Source organism: Wyeomyia smithii, chromosome 2 (genome assembly GCF_029784165.1).
Source record: "Wyeomyia smithii strain HCP4-BCI-WySm-NY-G18 chromosome 2, ASM2978416v1, whole genome shotgun sequence".
NCBI lineage: Eukaryota > Metazoa > Arthropoda > Insecta > Diptera > Culicidae > Wyeomyia > Wyeomyia smithii.
This window is the reverse complement of record NC_073695.1, coordinates 49321145-49344864: the sequence shown is the minus strand read 5'-3', so window position 1 is coordinate 49344864 and position 23720 is coordinate 49321145. Positions and strand designations below refer to the sequence as shown.

At 37.7% G+C, this 23720-nt stretch overlaps 2 protein-coding genes across 4 annotated transcripts in view; one reads left to right on the top strand and one right to left on the bottom strand.

The window, feature by feature from the left end:
• The window catches only part of LOC129724821 (facilitated trehalose transporter Tret1), a 40987-nt gene extending 19868 nt beyond the window's left edge, over window positions 1-21119 (bottom strand). The window contains exons 1-5 of one of the 3 annotated variants that reach the window (XM_055680026.1): window positions 20625-21119; window positions 20459-20564; window positions 961-1362; window positions 554-859; window positions 257-490 (exon numbers count right to left, since the gene is read on the bottom strand). In XM_055680026.1, the coding sequence (XP_055536001.1) occupies window positions 257-490; window positions 554-859; window positions 961-1362; window positions 20459-20533 (1017 nt within the window). In that variant the 5' untranslated portion in view covers window positions 20534-20564; window positions 20625-21119. Of the gene's footprint in view, window positions 1-256; window positions 491-553; window positions 860-960; window positions 1363-8543; window positions 8783-20458 lie in introns of those variants that run through there. The other 2 variants (XM_055680025.1, XM_055680024.1) reach the window with 2 other exon arrangements.
• The window catches only part of LOC129724823 (RING-box protein 2), an 81720-nt gene that overhangs the window by 21234 nt on the left and 36766 nt on the right, over window positions 1-23720 (top strand). The gene's annotated exons all lie outside the window — the stretch shown is intronic.

Here is a 23720-nt window from a genome sequence, read left to right as displayed (position 1 = left end):
AACATGGAGCATGTAAAAGATGAATTACGCTGCTCAAAATATGAGCGATTCCAAAAAATTTCTGCGTCATCACTTGCGGTGCAGTGTCGTAGTATGACCACTTAAAAATGAGCTTTTGTAGCGCGGCTTTATGATAGACAGATTATGGTAGGCATGCAGCAGCACAACACAATTTCGCAAGTTTATGAAGATGACAATGAAACGTAACGAAAAACATGCAACATTCAATCTTTTAGATAATTTTCTCGATTCTTACCTGCGTCCAAATGTAGATCGGATTCGTGGTTGGCCGATAGACTTCGAGCTTCGGCTTGCCCTCCTCCGTGATTTGGCGCACGAAGGGGACTGCCGATCGAAGGTTCTCGTCCTTAGTGCCCATTTCCATCTCAAAGAAGCGTATGCTTTTGCGCGAGTCGGTACTCATCGACTTCGCTTGCTGGAATCGTTTGCGCGAGGCGATGTAATCTTCGTCCTCGCTCGATTCTAAATCCTGAAAATGGGCAAGATTTTTTTGAAATTGCGTCAATGTTTGATCGGACGGCGTTCGTTTTACTTTCAGATCGATGATCACTGGTTTGGTAATATCGGCATCGATCCTTAACAGTGAGGACGACGGCTCGAAGTCTTCCTCGCTGCTAGACGGGTAAGGTTCCTTCTCAAATTTGAACGTGATGTGGCGCGCATCCAAGCTCTTGTGCTTGCGCTCCTGGAACTGTTTGCGATGATTTTCGAAGTCGTCCTCGGACGACGAGGCCCTCAGCAGCTCCTCAAGCACTTTGGAGCTTTGGACATCCAACGAGACATGTTTTTTGCCCTGGAACTGGCGACGGTTGTCGGCAGCGAGTAGGTGACGAAGTTCCTGTGAATGTTTGTTAAAGAATGTTCATGTTTCTAATTAAATCTCGCTTACGTTTAGTTCAATACTTTCATACAGTACTTTAAAGTCTAACAAAAACCTACCTTGATTAGCAGATTCTTATGCTCGGATGTGCTGTGACTTTTGTGCTTTTGGAAGTGTTCCCGCTGCTTGCGGAAACCTTCATCGCTTTCGTCAAACTGGTCTTCTTCGTCGTCAAACGACACACGTGAACTTTTTAGCGAGGATTTGCTCTTCGTCTTGGACTCGCCACCGGGTGAGCGAGAAGTCAGCGGATCAAGAAACGGATTTGTGTTGTCCTCCGCTTCCTGTATCGGGCTAAACGTTCGCGGTACTGCTCCGATTCGCGGTGTGCTATTCAGGTCTCCCGCGTTCGTATCCAGTACGATTGTATCCAAACTAGTACCCGTCGTCGATGTGGACAGCGATCCTTCCGCTGTGTTGACTCGTTGATAGCCGTGCTGCAGGGGATCGCGGGTTTCATCCTAAAGAGAGAAAAAAAAACGTGTCAGTCCATAGTATAGAAACAATTTTCTCTAGCAAGTACCAATCCCCAAGATCTTCCTTCTAAGTTCGTTATTACACAACTGATCTTCCAAAACAATCCCCATCTGCGCTAAGTAACTTTCTATCAAATAGTCATAATGATTTCCCTGTCTCGTATTGAAATTTTGATAAAAGAGTCAATATTGTACAGAGCTAACTTATCAGCTGCTTGTTAGCTCGATTATTGGAACGCACAAGTTTCAGTCTCTAGCAATCACAAAGCTTTTGCTAGAACTTTACACATCGCGTGAAACTGTTAAACGGACCATAACCTCTTATCGCGGGTTTCGGTCACAGCAAGAATAAACTCGAACGGGATTTATGCGGAAGCAGTTTGCGATCACCCATCAGTTGGATGCTACCAATCGTTACATCAACGTGGACTGGAGCCGCAAATCCATGTGAATGGCCATGCGTGCGTCGTTATCAGTCTTGCCGGTCGTGCAGGCAGTTTATATACACAAATTCCTCCAGTTCTCTCTGGAAGCCGCAGCATCATCACAACAATACCGTTGATAACTGATGAAAACAACATGGGATCAGAGGCGAGTGAGATTTTGTTTATGTGCGGCTTTGCTGCGATGAATCTTCACCACACAAGACGGTCGTTTGTGGCGAACTTTCGTGCACTGTCTCTTACAAATAATGAGCATGAGCATGAGCATGATTGACCGCCCGCGGTTGCTACTCCGTTATTGCCAGATCAGCTGTAATTACACAGAGAACCAATAGATGATGCTTGGGATTAACATTCATCCTCAATGTGTAAAAACTGGTGACCTTAATCTTTATATTAGGCAATACCAGCGCCGGCCGCATCCGAATGCAGGTCAAAGAAGAGTGTGTATAGGAATATGTTGACGTGATACTCGCTTTATTGGAAGCCGAGAACACCTCTGCACTTCCACGAGAAATCACTGGGATGTTGGAGAAAAGGGTAAGGTTTGCAGCAGATTTCGTTTTGGTAAACGATGCGCTGAGTTCTAATACCGGGTTCATAATACCAAATATCGCGCGTACGAGTTCATTATATCTTTTACGGAAATCATAACGCGATCCGAACTTATTCCGGTTGATGATGTAACACCGCAAAAATAAAGCGCACGCAAGGATACCGGACCTATAACCTAATCAAGACAGACTCAAATATTCGAAAATCTGTTTATGAAGTCATTATGCAACTACCGAAACGTATCTCTCATTGATTTATCTCAGCTGACTACACAATGTTACGAAGCAACCATATATGCATTAACCAAAAACAAGAAAAAAGTAAATATATAGGCCCTCAACACATACTGCAAGCGGTCAGCAAGAGAACTTCAAAAACGGCCTATCTGCTTGGCCATCGCCGTTTGAAACGAACGAAAAAAGAAAGAAAAAGAAAAAAAAGGATGTGTGCGTTGACAGACGAGTCGTGATAATCCTGATATTAATTGCAAATAATTGCGATATTTGGTGGCGATTAATTACGATGTTTTGTCGCGATAATTATTTACGATATTTATCGAACGAACGGAACCTACTCCGAATCACTGCGTGCTGGAATAGAACCTACGGGTGGACAGTCTGCGAATAAATGGTTTGGTACACCTCGGAAGTCACAACACAACGAACATCCATATTCGAGCAAAGCTCACCTGGGCCGAAAACACGTTTACCCCGGAAAGTTATGCGCGACCGCTCTATTCCCTCTTACCGACGCATACGCGGAGACACGGTATTTCGCGTTGATTACCACTTACTTCTTGAATAATGAAGCGAAGATACCTACTGAGTATGAAAAACTGGCAAAGTTTCATGCATTCATAGCTAGAAAATTTTAAAAAATGCAAATATGCATATCTAACAAGACCGAGTACTAATTAGATTCAACAAAATGCCAAAATAATCGCAATCAAAATTTATTTGCCATGATAACCGACAAGATTTCTACTTAATTAAATTAAAAATTGTCTATGTGTTTCAGTATTTACTCAAAAGCTAGAAAAATCATAAAACAAGGGCATAAAACTGCTCAAAATGAAAGCAGAGAAAAAAACAAAAAAAAAAACATTGGTTCCCTTTTGCCATGCAAATCAAACAAAAAACACAGGCAAAACGTCACCAAAACCAACCCGGTGGCATCGGTCTTGTTTCCTGGAGCTGCCGTGAAAGCAGACTTCCCGTGCACGCGCTTATTTTTCAAGCGACGAGAGAAATCTTTCTCTCGCTCGTAGAATTTCCATGCATGTGCGACGAGACGAGACACGTCACATGCAATTTGCAGGTTGCTCTTTCGCTTCTCTTTCGGTTCGGATTGCGATGCGCAAGGCGATGTTTCATCGCACTACGAACTGAGCGAGACGCCCGTACTGTACATACTTGATACAGCTCGTGCGCTACAGCTCGTGAGACTTTCTCGTGTGCACAGACTTCCTGTACACGCGCTGAAACGACGAGAGGTTTCTTTTCTTTTTTTTTTTCGGTAAGAGACTGCGGCGCACCACACGTTGTCTTATCGCTTTACGAACTGAGCGAGACGCCCGTACTGTACCTTAGTGAAACTGTATATTAGAGAAATGACGAAGCACTCACCGTTGAGGAAACTGTCAACATCAAAACGGGCGAGCTGTATAATTTTGCATTGCCGTTATCCGTTTTGATGTTGACAGTTGCCTTAACGGTGAGTGTCTCTGCGTCTCTCTGGTGTAGCGAACCTATAAATTAGAGAAATGACAAGACACTCACCGTTAAGGCAACTGTCAACATCAAAACGGGTAACGGCAATGCAAATTTATACAGCTCGCCCGTTTTGATGTTGACAGTTGCCTTAACGGTGAGTGTCTTGTCATTTCTCTAATGTATAGGTTCGCTACTCTGGTGTATAGGCTGCCTACCGTACCTACATACGATATATGCCGTCAGACCCTTCTGAAGGTGTATTAATCGGAAGAATTCACAAAACTATATTACTACGATCAGATTATCACGAACCTTCAGAACCTGATTTGCAATATCTATACACTAAGGTCGCTTTTACGCGGTTTTTTTACGTGGATTCCGGAATTTACGCGGTATTTTTTTTCTTGCGGATTTCGGTTCCTCTTCACTCGGATTGCAGAATTTACGCGGGTTTTTTTTACGCGGATTCCGGAATTTACGCGGTTTTTTACGCGGCATGTATCCCCCACATAAAAAGCGACTTTAGTGTACTCAATTCGAAAATTCTATCCAACATCAACATGTACTAGAAAATATAAACAATTTCAATGGTTTTACTATTTTTAACTCCCGAAAAACTTATGTTGTAATTTCAAACCACATTTTTTATCCTTAGAACTACAAAACAGAGTTCTATCATAAGATAGTCAATGACATCTAAACCGACGAAAGGAACACTTCTGTTAACCAACGTAACACTCTGCATCCGGTGCATTTTCGTACCGTTAGCATAATAAGTATAGTAACAAAACGTTCTTAATTCATGTTAACAAAAGTCGGATGAATTAATCATAGAATTTTGAATTGATAAATAAATGAACTAGGTTATATCATTGATAATTCTAACGGTGTTTTGATGCATGCTGCTATAACACGGTAAATGAAAAAAACATAAAATCCCCTGCCTGTTTCCTTCTGCGCAAAATCAAATTCCTTCTCGCACCATTAGCGCAAAGCAACATGCGAGGCAAGCTCGCGAGACGAGCTCACGAGAATTTGCACGCAAGCTGTCTCAAGTACGCGACGCCCATGCACCGCACTCGTTAAGTTGAGAGACGAGATATCTTCGTGTACGTCGCAATAAAAATTCCCATGCGACGAGACGTGGCTCGTACGAATGGTAAGTTTTCTCGCTCGCACGCTGCACACAGCACGAAGCGACTGAATGAGAAACGAGACTTGTAGCGCAAAGCACACTGTCTCTTCTTTGTGCGAGCGAGATTTCAGGAAGTCTGCGTGAAAGACAGTGGCTTTAGTCTCATTTATGTTCTTGAAGGTTTGTTCACACAGCAGTGTAAGCGTGACGAGCAAAGCATAATATATGTTGTAGAGAGTTATGCGGCTTGAATCAATTTAAATATTAAAAAATAGCTTGGCTTAGCTTTGTAAATTTGAAACACACAGGCATTGATACGCTTTCTCTTTTACACATACATTGAAGAACAAAAGTAAAGAGTAAAGAATAAGTATAAAGTCGAAAGTGAGAAGTAATAAAAAATGGTGGAAAATGGGAAGTACAAACAGAATAGTTGCTAGCAAAAATGACAAAAAATAAAAATTAAAGTTCAGAATTGAAAGTAAAACAGCCAAGTAAGGAATAAAAAACTAAATATAAAAACCAAAAAGTAAAAAATAAAAGATAAGTGAAAAAGGAAAGGGTAAATCAAGTAAAAGTCAAACAGGAAATAAGTCAAAACAATAGTAAAAATGAGAATTTGAAAAAATATAATATGCGGAAAGTGAAGTTCGAAGCGTAAAGAAAATAACGAGTGAAAGGTAGAAGTAAAAAATTAAAACTAAGTAGTAAAATATAAGCAATTAAAAGTAAAACTAAAGAACAATCAAAATAAAAAGCAAAATGTACATTGTGAAAATAGACAGTAACAGATACATAGTAAACAGTAAAAATTAAAAATAAAAAGGTAAAAACAAAAAATTAAAAGTGAACATTCAGCAGTAAAGAGCAAAAAAATGGAAATAAAAGCAAAACATGAAAAAATATGTAAAAAGTAAAATTTGGAAAGTAAAAAGTAAAATTTGGAAGTAAAGCAAAGGAAACAGAAAATGAAAATTAAAATGTGAAACATTAAAATTAGAAAGTAAAAAATAAGCAATAAAATTTCAAAGTGACAGTTAAAAAGTGAAGTGAAAAATTTAAAATCAAAAATAAAAAATAGAAAACATTTGTGAGAAAAAAAATGTTACAAGTAAGAGGAAAAAAGAGTAAAAAATAAATAGAAAGTGAAAGGTTAGAAGTAGTAAAGAAAAGAGGAAAAATGAAAATTACAAAGAGAACTATAACACTGTACGACAAATGCGAAAAAAATTGCTGCCCTTAAGCTCAAAATAGCTACCCTAGAAATATTTCAGCTTTTAAACCATTTCTGTGAAATTTGGTGCCTCAGGCCAGTGTAGAAATGCATCAACGTACGTCAAAGTGTCGCATAGTAATTACTTTCCGGGTTCGTCGTTTTAACGTTATGTTTACGAGGAAACTTATTTGACTCTCCTTGAAAATGTTGATGTTTAAGGGCATTAAAATAATTAAAATTTAAAAATCTGAAATTTAGGAGTAAAATGTAGGGTAAAAGTATAAAATTTAAAAAAATTACGACTTGAAGATAAAAACCCTTCCAAGAAAAATAATAAAATGAGTGAACTTGTACATTCACATGCAAAAAGTACACAGAATAAAAAGTAAAGAAAAGATAAAAAAGTAATATATTTAAAAGCATGAAGAAAACGAGTCAAAATGAAAGGCAGAAATAAAAATTAAAGTGTAAAATATAAGTAAAAGTAAAAAGTAAAGATTGCAAACAATAAAGAAAAAATTAAAAAGCAAAACTTAGTAAATATCAAAATAAAAAGAAAAATGAAAAATAAGAATTAAGAAATAAAATGTAAGATGCGAAAAGTGAAAAATGCAAAAAAGGAACAGTAAAAGGTAAAAAATAGAAGTGAAAAATGAAAAAGTAAATTATGAAAAGTAAGCTTGGAAAAATAAAAATTAAAAATCAAAATCAAAATGAAAAATGTAAATTGTTAAAGTAACAATTAACAGGTAAAAATTAAAAAACAGAAAGTAAAACATGAAAAGTCGAGAGTAAACAGCAAAAAAATCATTAAAAAACTAAAGATAACAATGAAAAGCAAAACGAAAAATGTAGAGGGTAAATAGTAAAAAGGCGGGAAGATGAAAATAAGAAATAAAAACTAAGGAGCGCAATAAACATCATTAAATATAAAAAAAACCAAAAGAGAAACATGAAAAGTAGAAGTCAAAAAATAATAATAAATAAATTGTTAAAATTAGGCAGTAAAAAATATAATGGAAAAAGCAAGAAGTAAAAAAATCGCAAACAATGAAAAAGGTGTTAGGTGGCAATAATGAGATAGTTTGAAACTTGGCTTATCAACAATAAAATAAAATAGAATTGTCTCCAAACCAAGTTAGAAGAACTTTTGCTACCAACATCTCCACCATTAGAGCGAATCGGGAGGAAAATTATGTCCATCACACGTGCGTACGTCTGCGCATGATCTCTATGCAAACGTATATGTTTTAACCCATCGAGAGGGAGAGAGAGAGTGAGTAAACCATCGCTTTTCCAGACGAGCCAAAGACCGAAGACCAAACAACGCTGCTCCTAAATCGAGTGCAAATGGGAGAGAAATGGACACAAGCGGGGAAACGATCTTTCAATTTTCCACTCACACAAACGTACTCGTTTCCCGCGTTGGAGATGATTACAATTGTGTAACCCTTTTGCTTCCACGCTTTGGCCTTCCCTGGATGCAATAACGATGCTAGCCAGCCGGTCCGTGTTTGATGACGCTGAGGATGAATTTTACTCTTTTCGCAACCGAGTGATACACTTTTTCCCACTGGTTGCTGGGTGGATGCTACTGAAAACGGCAGTAAAAAACGGTGCGATACACAAGTAGGCAGGCAGGCAAGACTTTCTAATTCCTCGCAGAAACTCTAATTAAAGTCAAAGATGGATCGCTACGGAGCGAAACGAAAAATTGCAGAAAAGAAAGTTATGAAAGCGGTGATATTCTCGAAAACAGTGGTGCATCTACGCAAGCCGGCCTGGGTTGGGAAAGGTCGGGCCGGAAAATTGCTGCCGACTGTGAATATTTTTGGAGTTGGAATTAGCCAAAGTTTGCCGCAGTTATTCTTGGAGTCAGTTTTCGCACAGGCCACGGTGCCGACGAAGACGACGACGACGGAGAAAAGAAATCATAAACACTTCATACGATGACAGCGGATGAATTTATGTGATAAAGTAAAGCGCAATATAAAGCATTAAAATTGCAATCGAAGTGTGTAGTTGTGTGGGCCCAAAATGGCGGTGAGCGTTGCTCGGCGAGGAAAATATTTAAAGTTTTGTTTTTGTTCGATACAATTGCTTACCATAGTAAATATAAGTTTGAAAATAGTGGTTTCGTGAGTGCAAGTTACTAAATGGTAAATAGTATCACAAATGTTCAGGTAACAAGTAAAATTGAATCCGATCATGCAAACGGCGACTACGGTGTGGAGTTTCTGTTTCACAAAGCACTGTTACTTAATGCACTGTACTGTTCAGAAGTTTCACCGGAGAAGTAGGAAAAATAACCACCACGGTCGCCTTCCAGACGCCCACTGTCCTTAGCGATGGGAGCTGGACAAGATGCAGCAGTTAAAAGTAGTGTTGGCGAGCAATCTTACCACCACCCACCTCGATTGAATTCTGTATTCTTATCCCCACCCCCTAGTTAAGAAGAGCCACCCTGTTCGGTGGGTGGTAATTGAAATCCCACACAAAGAAGTATCAACCAAATTATAGAAAGAATGTCATCTAGAAGAACGAAAAGTGAAATTCGTGCACTGTCTCTTACAAATAATACCTTCTAACTCACGATTCTGTACCAATTCAATTCTCAATCAACTACGTACAGTTGAAATTATTAAGTAACCAAGGCATTTTTCCTCGAACCAACAATTGAAAATGGTCGAACGTTGTAATTTACTCACAGACATGAAGTATGATCCGCATCGTTCGTAGCCAACTGAAGTCTGCAGAAATGTGCTACCTCGCACCAGACAGAGCGGCGACGAACGTGACTGAATCGACTACAGGGAACCGTTTGGCTTTAGAAACATCGAACAGTCAAGCTTCCAGAGCTCATGATAAACCGTCCTTCTTTTATCGTTTCGCTACCAGTGCTTTGGCTCATCACGTATTGAAAAGTCAAGCCCAAAGGGCGATGAGAGACTCTGTCTGAAGAAACTGTAAAGATGCCACCGCATGGGATCGTCAAACCAAATGAAGTTGATTATAGGTGATTGATCTTCAGCTGAGAGTAGTTTATCTGAAAAAGTTGACTAATTCAAAGAAATGCGGACTACTGTCGTACTCATATTGGTACCAACTTATCCGAGTTCAATCCTCGGACTGATTGGATGCACTGGTACTGTTATTCTGCCGGACGTTGGTCACTCCGAAAATAACCGACTAATAGCGGACATCAATTACATTTAATGTCTGTTTGTGCGTATGAGGGCTTATTTCGCTTTGAACTCAATCGATTTGTTCAATAATGGCTGAGCCGATCTGAACGCTGTTTACGTCCTTTGCGCGTGGATTGTCATTGATATCGAAATAATGTTATTCGTGATTCGAAACAAAATGGATAACCTTTTCTTATGTGAACAATTACAGTTGATTAATCGTCGATTATTATGAATCAATGACCATGCTTTACTTGACACTTAAACTTAACTAGAACTGAAACAGAACCGAACCGAACTACAACTGAATTTTAACTGAGCTGAAACTGAACTTGAACTTGACAAAAAATAAATTAAACTGAACCGTACGACTATATGTGCTTCTACAATCAGGGGGCTTTCGTTTATTGGAAGGATTGAAGTTATAACTTCAAAAAACTTCGCAAAAGTTAAATGGTGTGAAACCACATCAATATCGGAATTAGTTCAACTAATGATCAAGATCTTGTACACAGCAGCCTTGTTTCGTAGAAGTAGTGCAACCAACAATGAATGAAAATATTAATTGATCGATGCACTTGCATGAACCCGGCCATTTGAAAACATCATTGAACCATTAACGATTGAAAAGACATTGAATTTATTCCAAATATTTTGCACCTAACTATGACCTTAGATTATTGAAACATAGATATCCAACTCAACCAACAATACGGGCAACAAAAATGTGGCGCCCCTCCGAGTATGATGGCGGTTGGGTGAACTACATTTAATGAGCACACACAGAAAAATATTAATGTAATTGCTATCTTTTTAGGCTTGGTCAGATTTGTGCGGTGTTTTTAACAGACTAATCTATATGGTCTAGATAATAATAATAATTTATTACAACAGGACTAAAATAAATGTCAATGTATGAGATGACCATGATATGAATTATTTATTTTGATGATAGTATGACTAATCGTTCAAAGTCTTTTCAACAATATGTTTTTAAGCATAACCAAAGATGACTAGTACACAATTCGTTACTCTTGCAGTATGCGACGAAAATTGAACTAATTTGTATACCGTAAAACGGGGTATCATTGATCAGCGGGGTAACATTGATCAGTTTTACCCATCTCATGAATAGTTGAAATAAAACTGCTCCGTGATTACTTTTGCTAAAATTGAGTATAACGTCTTAGTCTTGTGTCATTCGAGGTCCGAACAATATTGTATTGGTTGAAATTTTTTATTGTTTTGATGACCAAGCTTTAAAATTAATTCGATCGTTATATTTCTTACTCTCAGTAAGTGCCAGAAAAAGCACTTTATACTAGTCGAATATTGAACATTTCGTATTCATTGACATGTTTTCCGAATTCGTTATTAAATTTTCTCAATCAACCAGAAAAAATTTTGGTCAAATTTATTACATTCAATGTTAATTAGTTTATATTTGTTAAGAAAGTCCAGTTTTATGCTCTAGCCAAAACAACATCCTGCCCTACGCCAGGATGTTGTCTTGGCTAGAGCATAAAAAGTAAGAGGCTAGAGTTGGCCTATTGATACTTCCATTGTTGAAAAGGCCTTGCATATATGATCAACATACGTTTTCTGAACACAAAAATTTTACAACGATTGTTGACTTACAAAATACTTCTAGCAACTTTCGCGACCAACGTTTACGTTTTTCATCATCGAAAGGTAAAATTACATATGGCATAAAAATGCCTCGCAGTACATACCGCGGCTAAATGCAAGGATAGGACTATCCTCCGCAGTAAAAGCAGTCAAGGAGAACGGGAGGCGTCTCTGAACATGTTATCAAAGCATTATCTAACGTTTTTAGTTCAAAAAGGTTTCAAAACTATTCAAAATTGAAACGGATCAAAGTTACCCCAAATAAGGAAAATTGAAACACAACGAAAAATAAATGTTATTAATGTTCAGGATTTTCGAAGGGCTTTGTAAACTAACTTCTCAAGTTCTAAGGATGCCAGTACTGGTTTAAAAATATGAAACCTGTAATTTCAGTTGTAAAATATATAAATACTCACGAAAAAGTGAAAAAAAAAATTATCAATGTTACCCTGTTTTACAGTACTGTTAATTTGGTGATGACGACAAGGTGGTGAAAAGGTGAAGCATGTTTTTCAATATCATTGTATGGTCCTGTCATCTAATTTTCAATATCCTTATACGGTATTGCCATCTTTTTTTTTTTTACACAACATTTATTTGACACGGCACAATACAAGTATTGCCATCTTGTTTTCGTTTTCATCTAGCGGATTGAGCATGATAAATCGATTTTGCTTATAATCACAGTTTTAAGCTCATCAGATGGCATGGTTATAAAGGTGTTGCGAGCAAAATGTATGAAGTCAGGTACCTTGCTCTAGTCATCATTAGCATAACTCATTTGTTGTTTGTACCAATTTTAATAGTCGTTTGAGAACCACTATACAGATTTAATCCCTTTGCGGAACTGGTTGGGTTAATAATTCTGCCTCAGCCGTCAAATAATGCTGTAGAATGTTCTCCTATTCGGTTTGTAGCTTCCGTTGCAGATTATTGTTTGTGATCTCATTCATTATCAATTTCACTATTCCTTGCTTGAATGTTTAAATCGATTTATTAATATTTGCAAAGAACTGAGAAAATCAAATTTGGAAATTTTCACTCATCCTTTTAAGTTCTATTCAAAAACGATACAATATTTATTTTGGTGAATACCGCTAAACGCTATTTTTAACTAAGGTTTTACATTACTGCGTTGAAAATCGCTGTTATATACGTCTCCTAATATCCTCAAAATTCACTTACAACGAGTAGCAAAGCATAGCATAACTTATTTCGTCAAAATTCACGAACGTCAAGTACAACATAAACAATGTTAAAATAATTTAAATGATTGTGAAGCTTTTTTTTTCTTTTCGTCACCTTCGACAATTCGATGAGAGTATCTATGAGATGTTTACATTGTGTGACTCATGCTAATTTGTAAAATTACGCGAGGTTTCTTTGCAGTGTTGTTGTAATACCTCGATATAGGGCAATCTCGATATAACGTAACTTTTACCTAGGTATAACGTAACTTGTTTCAATTTCCCAAAATTGAAGTACAACAATTATTTTTGAGGTGTATAATGTTCCGAATAAATGTTTTAAGTAAGTTTTGAAACCAATAAGTACCGTTAAATGGGGTGAAATTGACATTTATTTTGTCAATGTTTTGTGACTGGTTATACTGGTCTACGAAAATTGTCTTAAAGGGACAAAAGAAGGGTTTATTTATATTTTTAGGTGAAGGGAAAGAAGTTTTTGTGCACTTTTGAGTAACCATAAAGAATTTTGCATCAAAAAAAAATATTTTTGTCGTGCTTCGATATAACGTAACGAAAATAAAAATAAAGTTGCTTTATATCGAGGTATGACTGTAAATTGAAATTGCAAATCATCTAGATTATATTGTATAGTCGATTGGAAACCGCCGTTCAAATCTGATTGAAAGTAACATGATATTTTTCTGGGTGTGAGAATCTGGTCAAGCTCACCACTGAAATGATAAGGAGTATCATGATATTTCTCCGAGTGGATATGCTTTAGTTCACCCAATAGCCTACATATGGTAAGTTCATAGTGTTGCCTTGAGATTTTATTCAGCGAAGCCCAACTTGGATATCTATGTCTCTTTAGTCTATGCTATGGCTCTAGTTTTATTCATACGCATTCGGTTCGCTAATGGTAATGGTACATCGCTAATGGCTGTTTTATTTGCAGACCGTGTTTTCAAGAAGCAATTATTGTGCGTTTTGAGAGGACACATTGCTTGATTAAAGCTGCTCAATTTTTGCGTGTATTTACCAAAAACAAACCTTTTCGTCAATGGAAAATCATTCGCTCAACTTAACAAGGACATATGTGTTGTAGAAAAAAGACGATACTCAATGGCTAGTTGACGTATCATAATGATGTCTGTGCTTGCAATCAGTTTTTTTGTAATATATCTTTGAACAAAAATTAACCCGCCGAATGATGTTTTTTACTAGTGGATCCAAACAAACATTTGCTTGATCTTTTTCTTTGTTTAAACTGAAATTGTTCAAATTCTTCACGAAACAGACTAACCCATTTTTTAAAAGTTCTTAGTAAACGTGAAACTGATATTGTTTTTTATAGTATTTTTTTTTGAATCGTTGAATATTGAAACCTAACTTTCAAGCAATTCTTTGTTTAACTTTTGTTGCAAGAATTTATCGTTCTGTTTCAAATTTTATTTCTCTTGTATATTGATATTGTAACACAAAAAAGAGATAAATATAATAAAGCATGTTTGATTGTAGTGGAGCAATTGGCTTGTAATCAGCACTGCAAACTTTCACTGTCATAAAAGGATTTTAAGTTGAAATTGAAATCTTTGAATTTCAGCCTTGAACGAACGAACTGAGACTGAAAGAGACTTTCATTTCCAATCAGCTGACAGTGATTGTTGTTTAGCTCCGTTTCCGTGCTTTCGCACACGCTGTGTTGCTTTAGCGATGTGTATGCGGTTGAGAATGTAGATGCTTATATAGTTCATCGACTTCAACGAATTGGCTCAAATCAAATAATTTCGATATTAAATCAAACATCTCATTTCTTTGAATGACCGGACTCTCATTAAAAATTTACAACTGGTAACACTGGAGGTCCTTTTCACTTGAGACAGTGATAATGCTGATTTTGTCATTTTCGTTTGCAGTGTTGAAAATTGGCAGCCTTGCTTGTAATACAGAACTCTCCGTACGTGCGGAGAAAATAAAGACTACCCGGTTTTGAGAATGTTGCTAGATTGATTTTATTAAACAAATTCTACTGAAACAGCGGAGAGAAACAATTTTCTTTTCCAAATTTGTAGCTTTTTATTTCTTAGCTTTGAAAATTTTATCGTTATTCTGTTTTTGTTTCCTACTCATCGCGCTGCCATGCAGTCGTCGTTGTTTCTTCCATGAAAAACAAGGTGTCTAGTATCAGCACTTCATGCTGGCAAAGAGATGACGGGAAAATATCGTATGTTAGACTATGCAACAAAAGGTTGTATCAAATATCTGTATGTGGGAATGGAATTTTTTTACTGTACCTCTGGGAAAGAGGTTGCTGCCCGATTGAGTTGGAATTTTGCATGAATTCTTTTGCGAGAAGATAAAACTTTTCAGACCAACTGCCAAACGAAATTCCAAAAGCTGTTTTTATTGTTGTTTTCGAATTGACCGTTGACTGAACTACGCAACAATTAATTTAAGCAGGATGTGCGTTGCACGGTAAGCGGCATCGCTAATGATAGCAGTAAAACACTACATTTTCTAAGTTGTTCTCTTTTATTCCCTCTCTTCAATATTCTCTCGCACTCATTTCTTTACTGCAACGCAACCCGTGTTGAAGGTGAGTGATGTGAACAGACAAATCCTCTGTTTTTCTAATGTCATTTTGTAACATGATAGTATTTTATTTAGGTTACTTCTGATTACTGTCTCTCAACCTGTCTGTCTCTCTTCAATACTTTTTAAATTCAATTTTTTCAGCAAAACCCCTCCGAATGAAATTCTGGTTACACCACTGGCGAAACCATTGACGATGTCAAAAAAACAAATTAAAAACTATCTGAAACTTACTAGAAATAAGGTTTTGCACGTAAGAAAAACATGTAAACATTGCAAGTATTTTCGATATTGACAGGAGGAAAAAATAATCGATATAGTAGAACAGTGAACTTGAAATGGAAGAGAAAATACATACACACAAGCACGAGTATGATAAACTACTTAATAGTGATACCGAGCATTTCCATCAAAAATGTCCCAGTTTCATTTTTTTAAATTGTTATTTTTGAGTTGGCTGAAAATTTGCATAGACGTTTCTGTAGGCAAAATATACCATTTTGTGCTATTGGTTCAATTTTTTGGAACACGACTCAATTTTGAAAAACTATTGAAAAATGCTATTTTGAGAAAATGCTATTTTGATGATTATAAATGTTCTTAGAGTTTGTGACGGTGTGACGTCATCGACAAAGTTTTAGATAATAATTTTGTCTTTCCAAAAAACATATGTTTATTTTTCTGAAAAAAAGTTAAAAGAAAAATAAAAATAATTATCCAAAAAAGCTCATTGAATCTAATTGGTGAAGTATTGCATCTCAAGCTTTTGATGGAGTTCTCATCACTTCACATATCGATGCGCAGGCCAATCTTTGGACTTTACCCTGCCTAACTTGAGTGGATATTTTAGTCGTTTTGATCCACGAGGCGTAGGTTATTTATGGTCTGATTATTGTAATGCACATCCAGTGTATGACGCTAGGTTTGAGACCCCAACTTTTCGCAATTGTTCTACTACAAACCCATAGAGCGTTTATAGCCTTGGTGATTGGTTCGATTGGCGCATTCCAGTTTAGTTTCTGGTCTACTATGACACCCAAGTATTTTGCTTCGGTGTGTAGCTCTATTTCGGTGCCTTCCAGTTGCAGTTTAGGAATATTGTGTTTCCCTTTTCAAGTAAATGGACCAATGGTTATTTTGGAGGGATTTACCCTTAACCCATCTCGTCTGCACCATTGAACTGTAAAATTCAATGCAGTTTGCATTCTGTTAGAGATAAGGCAGTCGTGCTTTTCCCATATCAAAATCACTACGTCGCACATAAGACGGTCCCCATATAAAGGAGTGGCCAAGATTACCAAAATGCGAATTTCATATTCAGATTTTTTTTAACACATCATTTTGTAGTTTTTGATCTATATTTTCATAATTTTTCAATGAAATCTTTATATATAGAACGGTTCATGTTGATAAACTAAAAGAAAGAGTTTTTCGGAATATGTCGGAATATATAAAATCCTACTAAAGCTGTTATGGTATGTTTGCATACAATTAAAAGCTCATTATATTAGCTTCATAAAACTGAAAGAGTAATTGATTTCAACCCTGTAGAGTCTACCGCAGGCCACGTAGCAAATATGGGAAATTTTCCTAATTTTGACCTTCAAAAACATTAAATGTAAGCACGTGTAAGCACAATTCCTGATAGTGTGCGTGAAAGCCCTGTGTTAAAAGTTTGCGGAAAAATTTGCGTTTTTGTAGAAAAAGATGATTAAAAGTTTTCCATGTTTTATGTAAATTTCGAAAATTTTGGTGATTTATCAACTAAATTCATCGTATATCGTACCGATTTGGTCCAAAAATTATTCGTTTGTATACACTAACGATTTTTTTATTGCTTCGAAAAACTGATAAGATTTGTATCAATTCACGTGGTTTATGGACAGCCCCTTGTCACTAAAACACTTTTCTCAAGTGACAAAATCAGCTACAGTAGAAAACCAACAATTTGACACCGAAAAATTAATTTTGGCCGAAAATCTTAATTTTCCGACCATTGTGCGTCGTCTGCAAAACCAATAACTTCGAATCCTGATACCTGCTTTAGTATACAGGGCAATTTATGGGCTAATGCTACGATTCTACAAATACTGTCAGCCTTCCCAAACCTGGTTTTGAAACATAAAAATACTGACTGGTTATACCAGTATCGCACCTCGATGACAACTGGGTCTCCCTTTTTTATTCATTTTTTTGTGCCAAAAATAAGTTCTAAAATCAGAATCAGGAAACTATTGATTTTTCGAATATGATTTTTTTTTATTTTGATTCATGTATCAATTTAAGCTAAAGAAATTGTCAAAATTAGAAAAATAGGAGGAAAATTTAGCCACCTAAAAATATGCACTTTCTACAAGATTTTAGCGAAAGCAATGAAATAAGAATGTTTACTTCCAATAATCCCTTTCGTGCATTAGGAAAAAACTTTTTATAATTATTTTAGCAAAGTCCTACATCATTGTGCGAAATATGTTCAATGCAGCCAAGCTTGATTCAAACAACAACGTTCAGAATTAGTGATGGATCGCAAACGGACAACACACACGGTCAAGGTCCCCCCCGGACTGCGTTCAGTGGCACAATCGGTGCTAAATCCAAACAAAACCCGCATCTGTCTAACGACGTGTGAAAACATTTGAATCGATCAAACCTTGAATTCGGAACGAGCCCCTTCACACGAGAACCGAACGGGCGCGGAAGCAACCACTTTAAATAACGAAGTACAGCGGCAACAACAACAACAACAGGCCAACGATCGCGAGAGGAGATTCCATGATTTGACGTCACCGCCAGGGACCGGCTGTGCAGGTTGTGTTCATGTTACTGCCTACTTCATCGACCGGCCAGCGATAAGCGCTAGCGTCGTTCGAAAGACCCGCTCTGGAGGTTCATTCTCTCAGCAACCGAGCGCAGCGTGCCGTGAATTCATCAGTTCACGAAAGTAATTCATACTCTTCAGCACGTGCTGCTTCCAGCTACTTGCGCCTTTTCCGCCCCATCGCAGCATAAGCGTGTCGATGAAATGAATTTGTGCCGCCCGCTGCTGGATTGAAATATCGGACGGCGCGATATCATAAATCATACCGGAACATTTACTATCATATCAGCACGCTGGATGTCGACGTGCTGTCGCCAGCGTTGGAGCTGATCTGTCTAATATAAAATAGGGGAGCGGATGTATTTTCACCCATCTGTTGTAGTAATACGGATTAGGAATAATTATGAATAATCGATTTTATAACGAACTTGATGAATCAACTCGAGTTTGTCGGTTCTCCACTTTAGTGATTAAGTTCGACACAGATCAATCGTAATAGTTGAGCTTGTTGAAAATGCGCCTCTCACTCTCCGGGGGTTGATTTGTTGTGACAGTCACAATCATATCGCATAACTGCCGGCACGTACTGTGCCTCTAGTTGTTAACCTTTTTCAATTACAACCAAAATAAGTTACAGTCTGCTTGCAGTGAAATGTTATGTTTGAACAGACGGCACATTGAATTCATCTAAGCTAAAATAGCTGTGAATAAAAGTGTATCAAGAGAGACACCCAATTTAATACAATCTTACAAGCTAGTCGTTATTTATTCGTAGCGAAAGATTCTAGCGTCGTTAGAATCATACATGCAAAAAAGGCAGAGATACTAGTTCTAATCAAGTTCTGTAGCGCCATGCCTTCACTTTGCTCGATAGGTACATAGTTATGTCTTCAGTAAACGTTTAATTTGCCATTTGATGGTAGATGAAACCATAATGATATGAACTGGAGTCATTCCCCTACTTACCCTACGTTAAAAAAGACTATATGTATCAGCGATAGCGTAGAACGATCATCGCATTGATGATTTTTGACGTAGGACTTAGTCTTACAGGAAGTTACGGGTATGAAGTAGAAATCTGAAGTTGTTCATGACTGATATTTTCTATCCCAATACCGCAGACACCATCGTAGCATTGAAGCACTCAAAAAAATTCGTCATACTATATGTAATCTTGCGTTGATGAACTTAGATCCGCACAGACTTCCAAATAAATAATGTATGCAAGTTTAAACTCATTGTGATGAGAGTGGTAATAATTTGCATGATGCAGTAGGTTAAGCGCCGATATGTGACAGTAGAAGTAGAAAGGAAAATAACAAGGTCATGTGTGAACATGTGTATGTAATGTTGTGTACCTTGGAGAGTACAGCCTATCACAACCATTAGAGCACGCGATGTCTGCCGAAACAAGCGTCTCTAACAAAGTCCACGAACGCACGCCATTCTCTCAACTCAGGCTCTGCTATTCATGAACAACCCGATTAGCGCAATTATAAATAGCTGTCTGAAGTCTGAAAAATTCATTACTCATGTAAACTACCTGCAGGCAAACTCAACAAACCTGAACTGTGTTTGACGCGAAGAGGCGCTAATTTTAGCGTTCTTCGGTCTCAAAAAATGCTCAATAATCTACAACAACCATGACCGATCGAACGGTGACGTGCTGGCATAATACAACACGGAAAAAAACTACCAAACCGTCGTTAATTCTGACGTCAACTTCTAGTCCCATATTGCATGTGTGGATAGCGAAGTAAATGTTCGGTTTTCGCCCGTCCATGCCACTAGCGGGGAGAAAAGTTTTGACCTTTTTGTTTTGAATGTCAAACTTTTGCTTCATCATTCGGGGGAAAAGACCACGATTCGCGGCGTCCCGACTACGATGTTACGGAGTGCGACTGGAACCACCCATTCCAGCCATGCACACAAAGCCTAATCGGATTGATTGAATTCAATTTGTACATTCTATTAGAGCTTAAATGTCACGCTGTTGACTCATATTTCTTAATTGTAATCCACTATCCTACGGTAAATATTTAATTTTTTTTTTTGTTGAAAGTGTGAATTGGCACATTTCAATAATATTTTACGTCTTCGAAAATCAATCAAGAATTTTTTCAAGGCGGAATATGTAATCAGTATCTTTCAAAATTTTGAGAGTGAAAATTCTGTTCATGTTAACAAAATTCTTTGTTTGAATTAGCGAGAAAAAAAGCAGAATTTGATTTTCATGAACGAATTTCTCGTTGCGGACGATAAAAATTGCATTCAAAATTCACTTCAAAAAATATAGGTATGCCTTGAATCTTCCGACTTCACCGAAAAACAACTGGGCAGACGAGGCTAGCGATTCGCGGTAGCCGCTCAAACGACGCCACTTTTTATTTCAGGAAACCTTTCTGCACAATCTGATCCCGTTAATCGCCAACATAGAGTCATGTGATGAACGGTGGCAAGCACCGCAAATACTCTAAGTAATGAAGAATTTGCCAACGTTGTCACAGTCTGGCGCGAGTTGTGAACTTTGAACTCAAATCTTTTGAACTTGATCTCAGGGATTGCTAACTTCTTAAAATTATAGAGCAAAAAACTTTCAATCGACTCACTCCTTCATTGGTCATCGTTCGCTTGATTTTATCCACAATGCGGCCCACGGGGCCGCCTTGCCTATTGGAGCTCATTTTTAAACCGTAACTGTTGCGCTGTTGCTACCTAGTTGAATAAATCGTTGTTCAATGTCACAGTTTTGGATTTTTTTGTTTTCACACGTACCGCACACACAATATAGTTTACACAGGTAGTGCACGTAAAATTTGCTGTTGCACTTTTGGCCGCTGATTGTACGTTTCCGTTGCTGTCACTCACTCAACTGGCCCACTGGCTTCGCTTCAATACTTCAAGGCACTCGCACTAATTATCGCCCGGAATCAGTTGCACTTTTCAGTTTCTAAACTATCACTTTGAAAACACTTTTTCAAGCAGCCATGCGCTTTTGTACTACTTTCCATTTACTATTTACTGAGGTATGTATGAGGTCACTAAAATTCAAACTATCACAACCCGATAGTATGTGGGATTGTCACAGTTTATTCCTAAATCAGCAAACTGTTGCTTACGTATCCGCAATGTAGATTATTATTTTAGAAAACTATTGCTTCTTGATAAAACCGCTCAAAAATTTTCCACCGCAACGTATCGCGCTTTTTTTCTCACGAGTTGTACTACACGTACGCGTTTCGATTTATAAAAGATCTGCTCTCGCCATAACGAAGTGGTTTAAATAGTGTTGCTTTTCAATACGGTATTCACTCGTGAGCGGAGTCAAAGTGTACCTTATATCCGAGCACTGTTACGGAAAAACAGAAAGTAAACAAAAACAGCGACAGCCGCATGGTTACAAACACAAACGCCCGCGTTATAGTTGTAGTCTCTTCTTCGCTCGCGCCGTCATTCATTCATGAGTTACTCTGACGTACATAAAACCGAGGGAGCCGTAAACGTTGCCGTAAACTCGGGTCGATTCTTCAAAAATCCAAAAATCCCATTTAATACCCCAAGGGGGGAAAACTCCGGAACACAGCTTCAGCTAGTGGCTTAATCATGACGCGAACCTCGTGCCCTCTCAGCGCCACCTAAAATGCTTCTGGAACATTCGTTCCGAAGTGCAACATAGAAATGAACCCCGGTTTGGTAGCCGGTTTAGCTGTTGATGTGCGCAGTGGAAATTTCCAGCGGACCATTTGCTTTAGCCCACCGAGGCAGGTTTCCAAAACACCCATACAGTGAAGCGTCGTCGTTGATCGTTGATCGCTGGTGCGGTGGAGCAAGAAACTGGAAGCATCCACAAGAGGAGACATAACGCACGGTAACGCTTCTCGGATGACCCGCGTGCACTAAGACCTGCAGCCTGCAATCAGTTAAAATAATGCTAGTAAATGTTAGGTTTTTGATATGGGAAAATACTAACCGGACCTACGATCAAATGTAAGAATAAAAACTGTTAGAACATAAACATTTGAACTAATATTATTAATGAATGAAGATCTTTGGTTAAACGTAAACTATTAGTTAAGCATTGTTATAATACATTTTACTTAAATATAAATGAACATTACAGTTGTCTGAGGCTTAAATCATGAATTTTATTTCATATCATATAAAGGGGCCATATTAAAGGGGCCGTTCCTAAACCACGTGGTCATGTTTTGATCACTTTTAATATCCCCCCCCCCCCCCACCTCCTCGTGGTCTTTTGGTCCCCCCCCCTCTTGCGACTTTAACCACGTGGTCTCTTTCCAAAAACTCACTTGAATTTTTGCAGTTTTTTTATTAATGTTTCATTGCATTCTAGGTTTCGGAGAAAAATATAAAAAAAACTTCATTCTTGACTTGGTGGCAACAATAAATTATAAGTCAGGGAAAAGACCACGTTGTCATTTCGTTTAACCCCCCCCCCCCCTGTGTGGTCTTCCGTGGTCTTTTGACAACCCCCCCCCCCCCCGTCCCCCTCTTCATGATCACGTGGTTTAGGAACGGCCCCAAACGTTACTACATACATAGGAGGAAGAGGGTTGAAATTTTTAGCATTACGTAATTTGTATACGACGCCATAGCACATCGATACTGGAAAAAAATTGTGTAATAAAATGAAATTATTGTACCGCAAAGAAGTACCGCAAAGAGGGCAAAAGCCTCGAGCTTTTCGACACGAGGGGACCCCTTGTCCTGGACCAGACGTGAAGACAGAGTGGAGACTGTTTTTCGTGAAGCGTTAAGTAATTTAAAAATTTAAAACTTTTTTACCTCTAAATTCTTTAAGAAAAAAGAGGGCTCCCAGCACCTGAATCCGGCCCTGTATGTATCACTCATAAAATTTATTTTTTGGCGTCATAAAACTCGAAACTTTTTTTATCTGACGTTAAGTCTTGCTGTTCTGTTTCATTTTTAAAAAGCCGCAAAAATCAAATAACTGAAAATGTAACGGATAAGATTTCGGAAAACATAACTCCTAGGATACTGGCTTTCACAATTTCACAATGTTCAATCCGTGAAACACCTCGAAAATTTATCTAACTTCCAATATGTTCACGATTAATGACTTCCGTTTTTTTTTTTTAGTTTTCAGAAGTTATCTTATCTGACATGAGGTAAAAGATGGGTTTTAAAAGCTTCTGTTAAAAAAGAAAAGATTTTTATATATTAGGCAAACAGCTAGTGATCATTTTTTCAGTTTTACTAGTTTTTGGACAGATTTATCTTAAGCACAAATTCATAGAACTATCTGTTCTTTTTTACTGATTATCTGATCTTTGAAAACGCTGTCGACAATTCTGAACTTAATTGATGACCACTTCATTCATGATCTTTGCTATTTCTGGCCTTTTTGGATTTTTTTTTTCTGTTCTCGTTCATCTCTTTTCTCATTTATAAAAAACTAGGACAGATGATTGAGTTTAATAAGTTTACCATGAAAGGTAATTATATTAGCTTACTTGCTAAAAAGTTCTTCCGGCAATTAAGATGATACCATTTTACCTTAAGTGGAACATTCGCCATGGCGGACGAAAACACGCGTGTAGGCATGTTTTTGAGGTTTTTCTTCGTTTATTATTTCCTCTCCAGTTTTCGCGACAAAATTGTTTAAATATATTTTACGCTTCAGAAATTTTCGATAGGACGAAGCTGGGGGACATTGGACGGGTTCGCCGACTTAGGTATCACATCGATATTCAGCCGCCTCATCTCCTCCAACGATCGCTTCGAATAGTGGATCGATGCCAGATCCAGCTAGAACATCGCGTCTTCGCCCTTATGATATTTATTGATGAACAACCCTACTTCCAGCAGGCACTTCGTACTATAAATTTC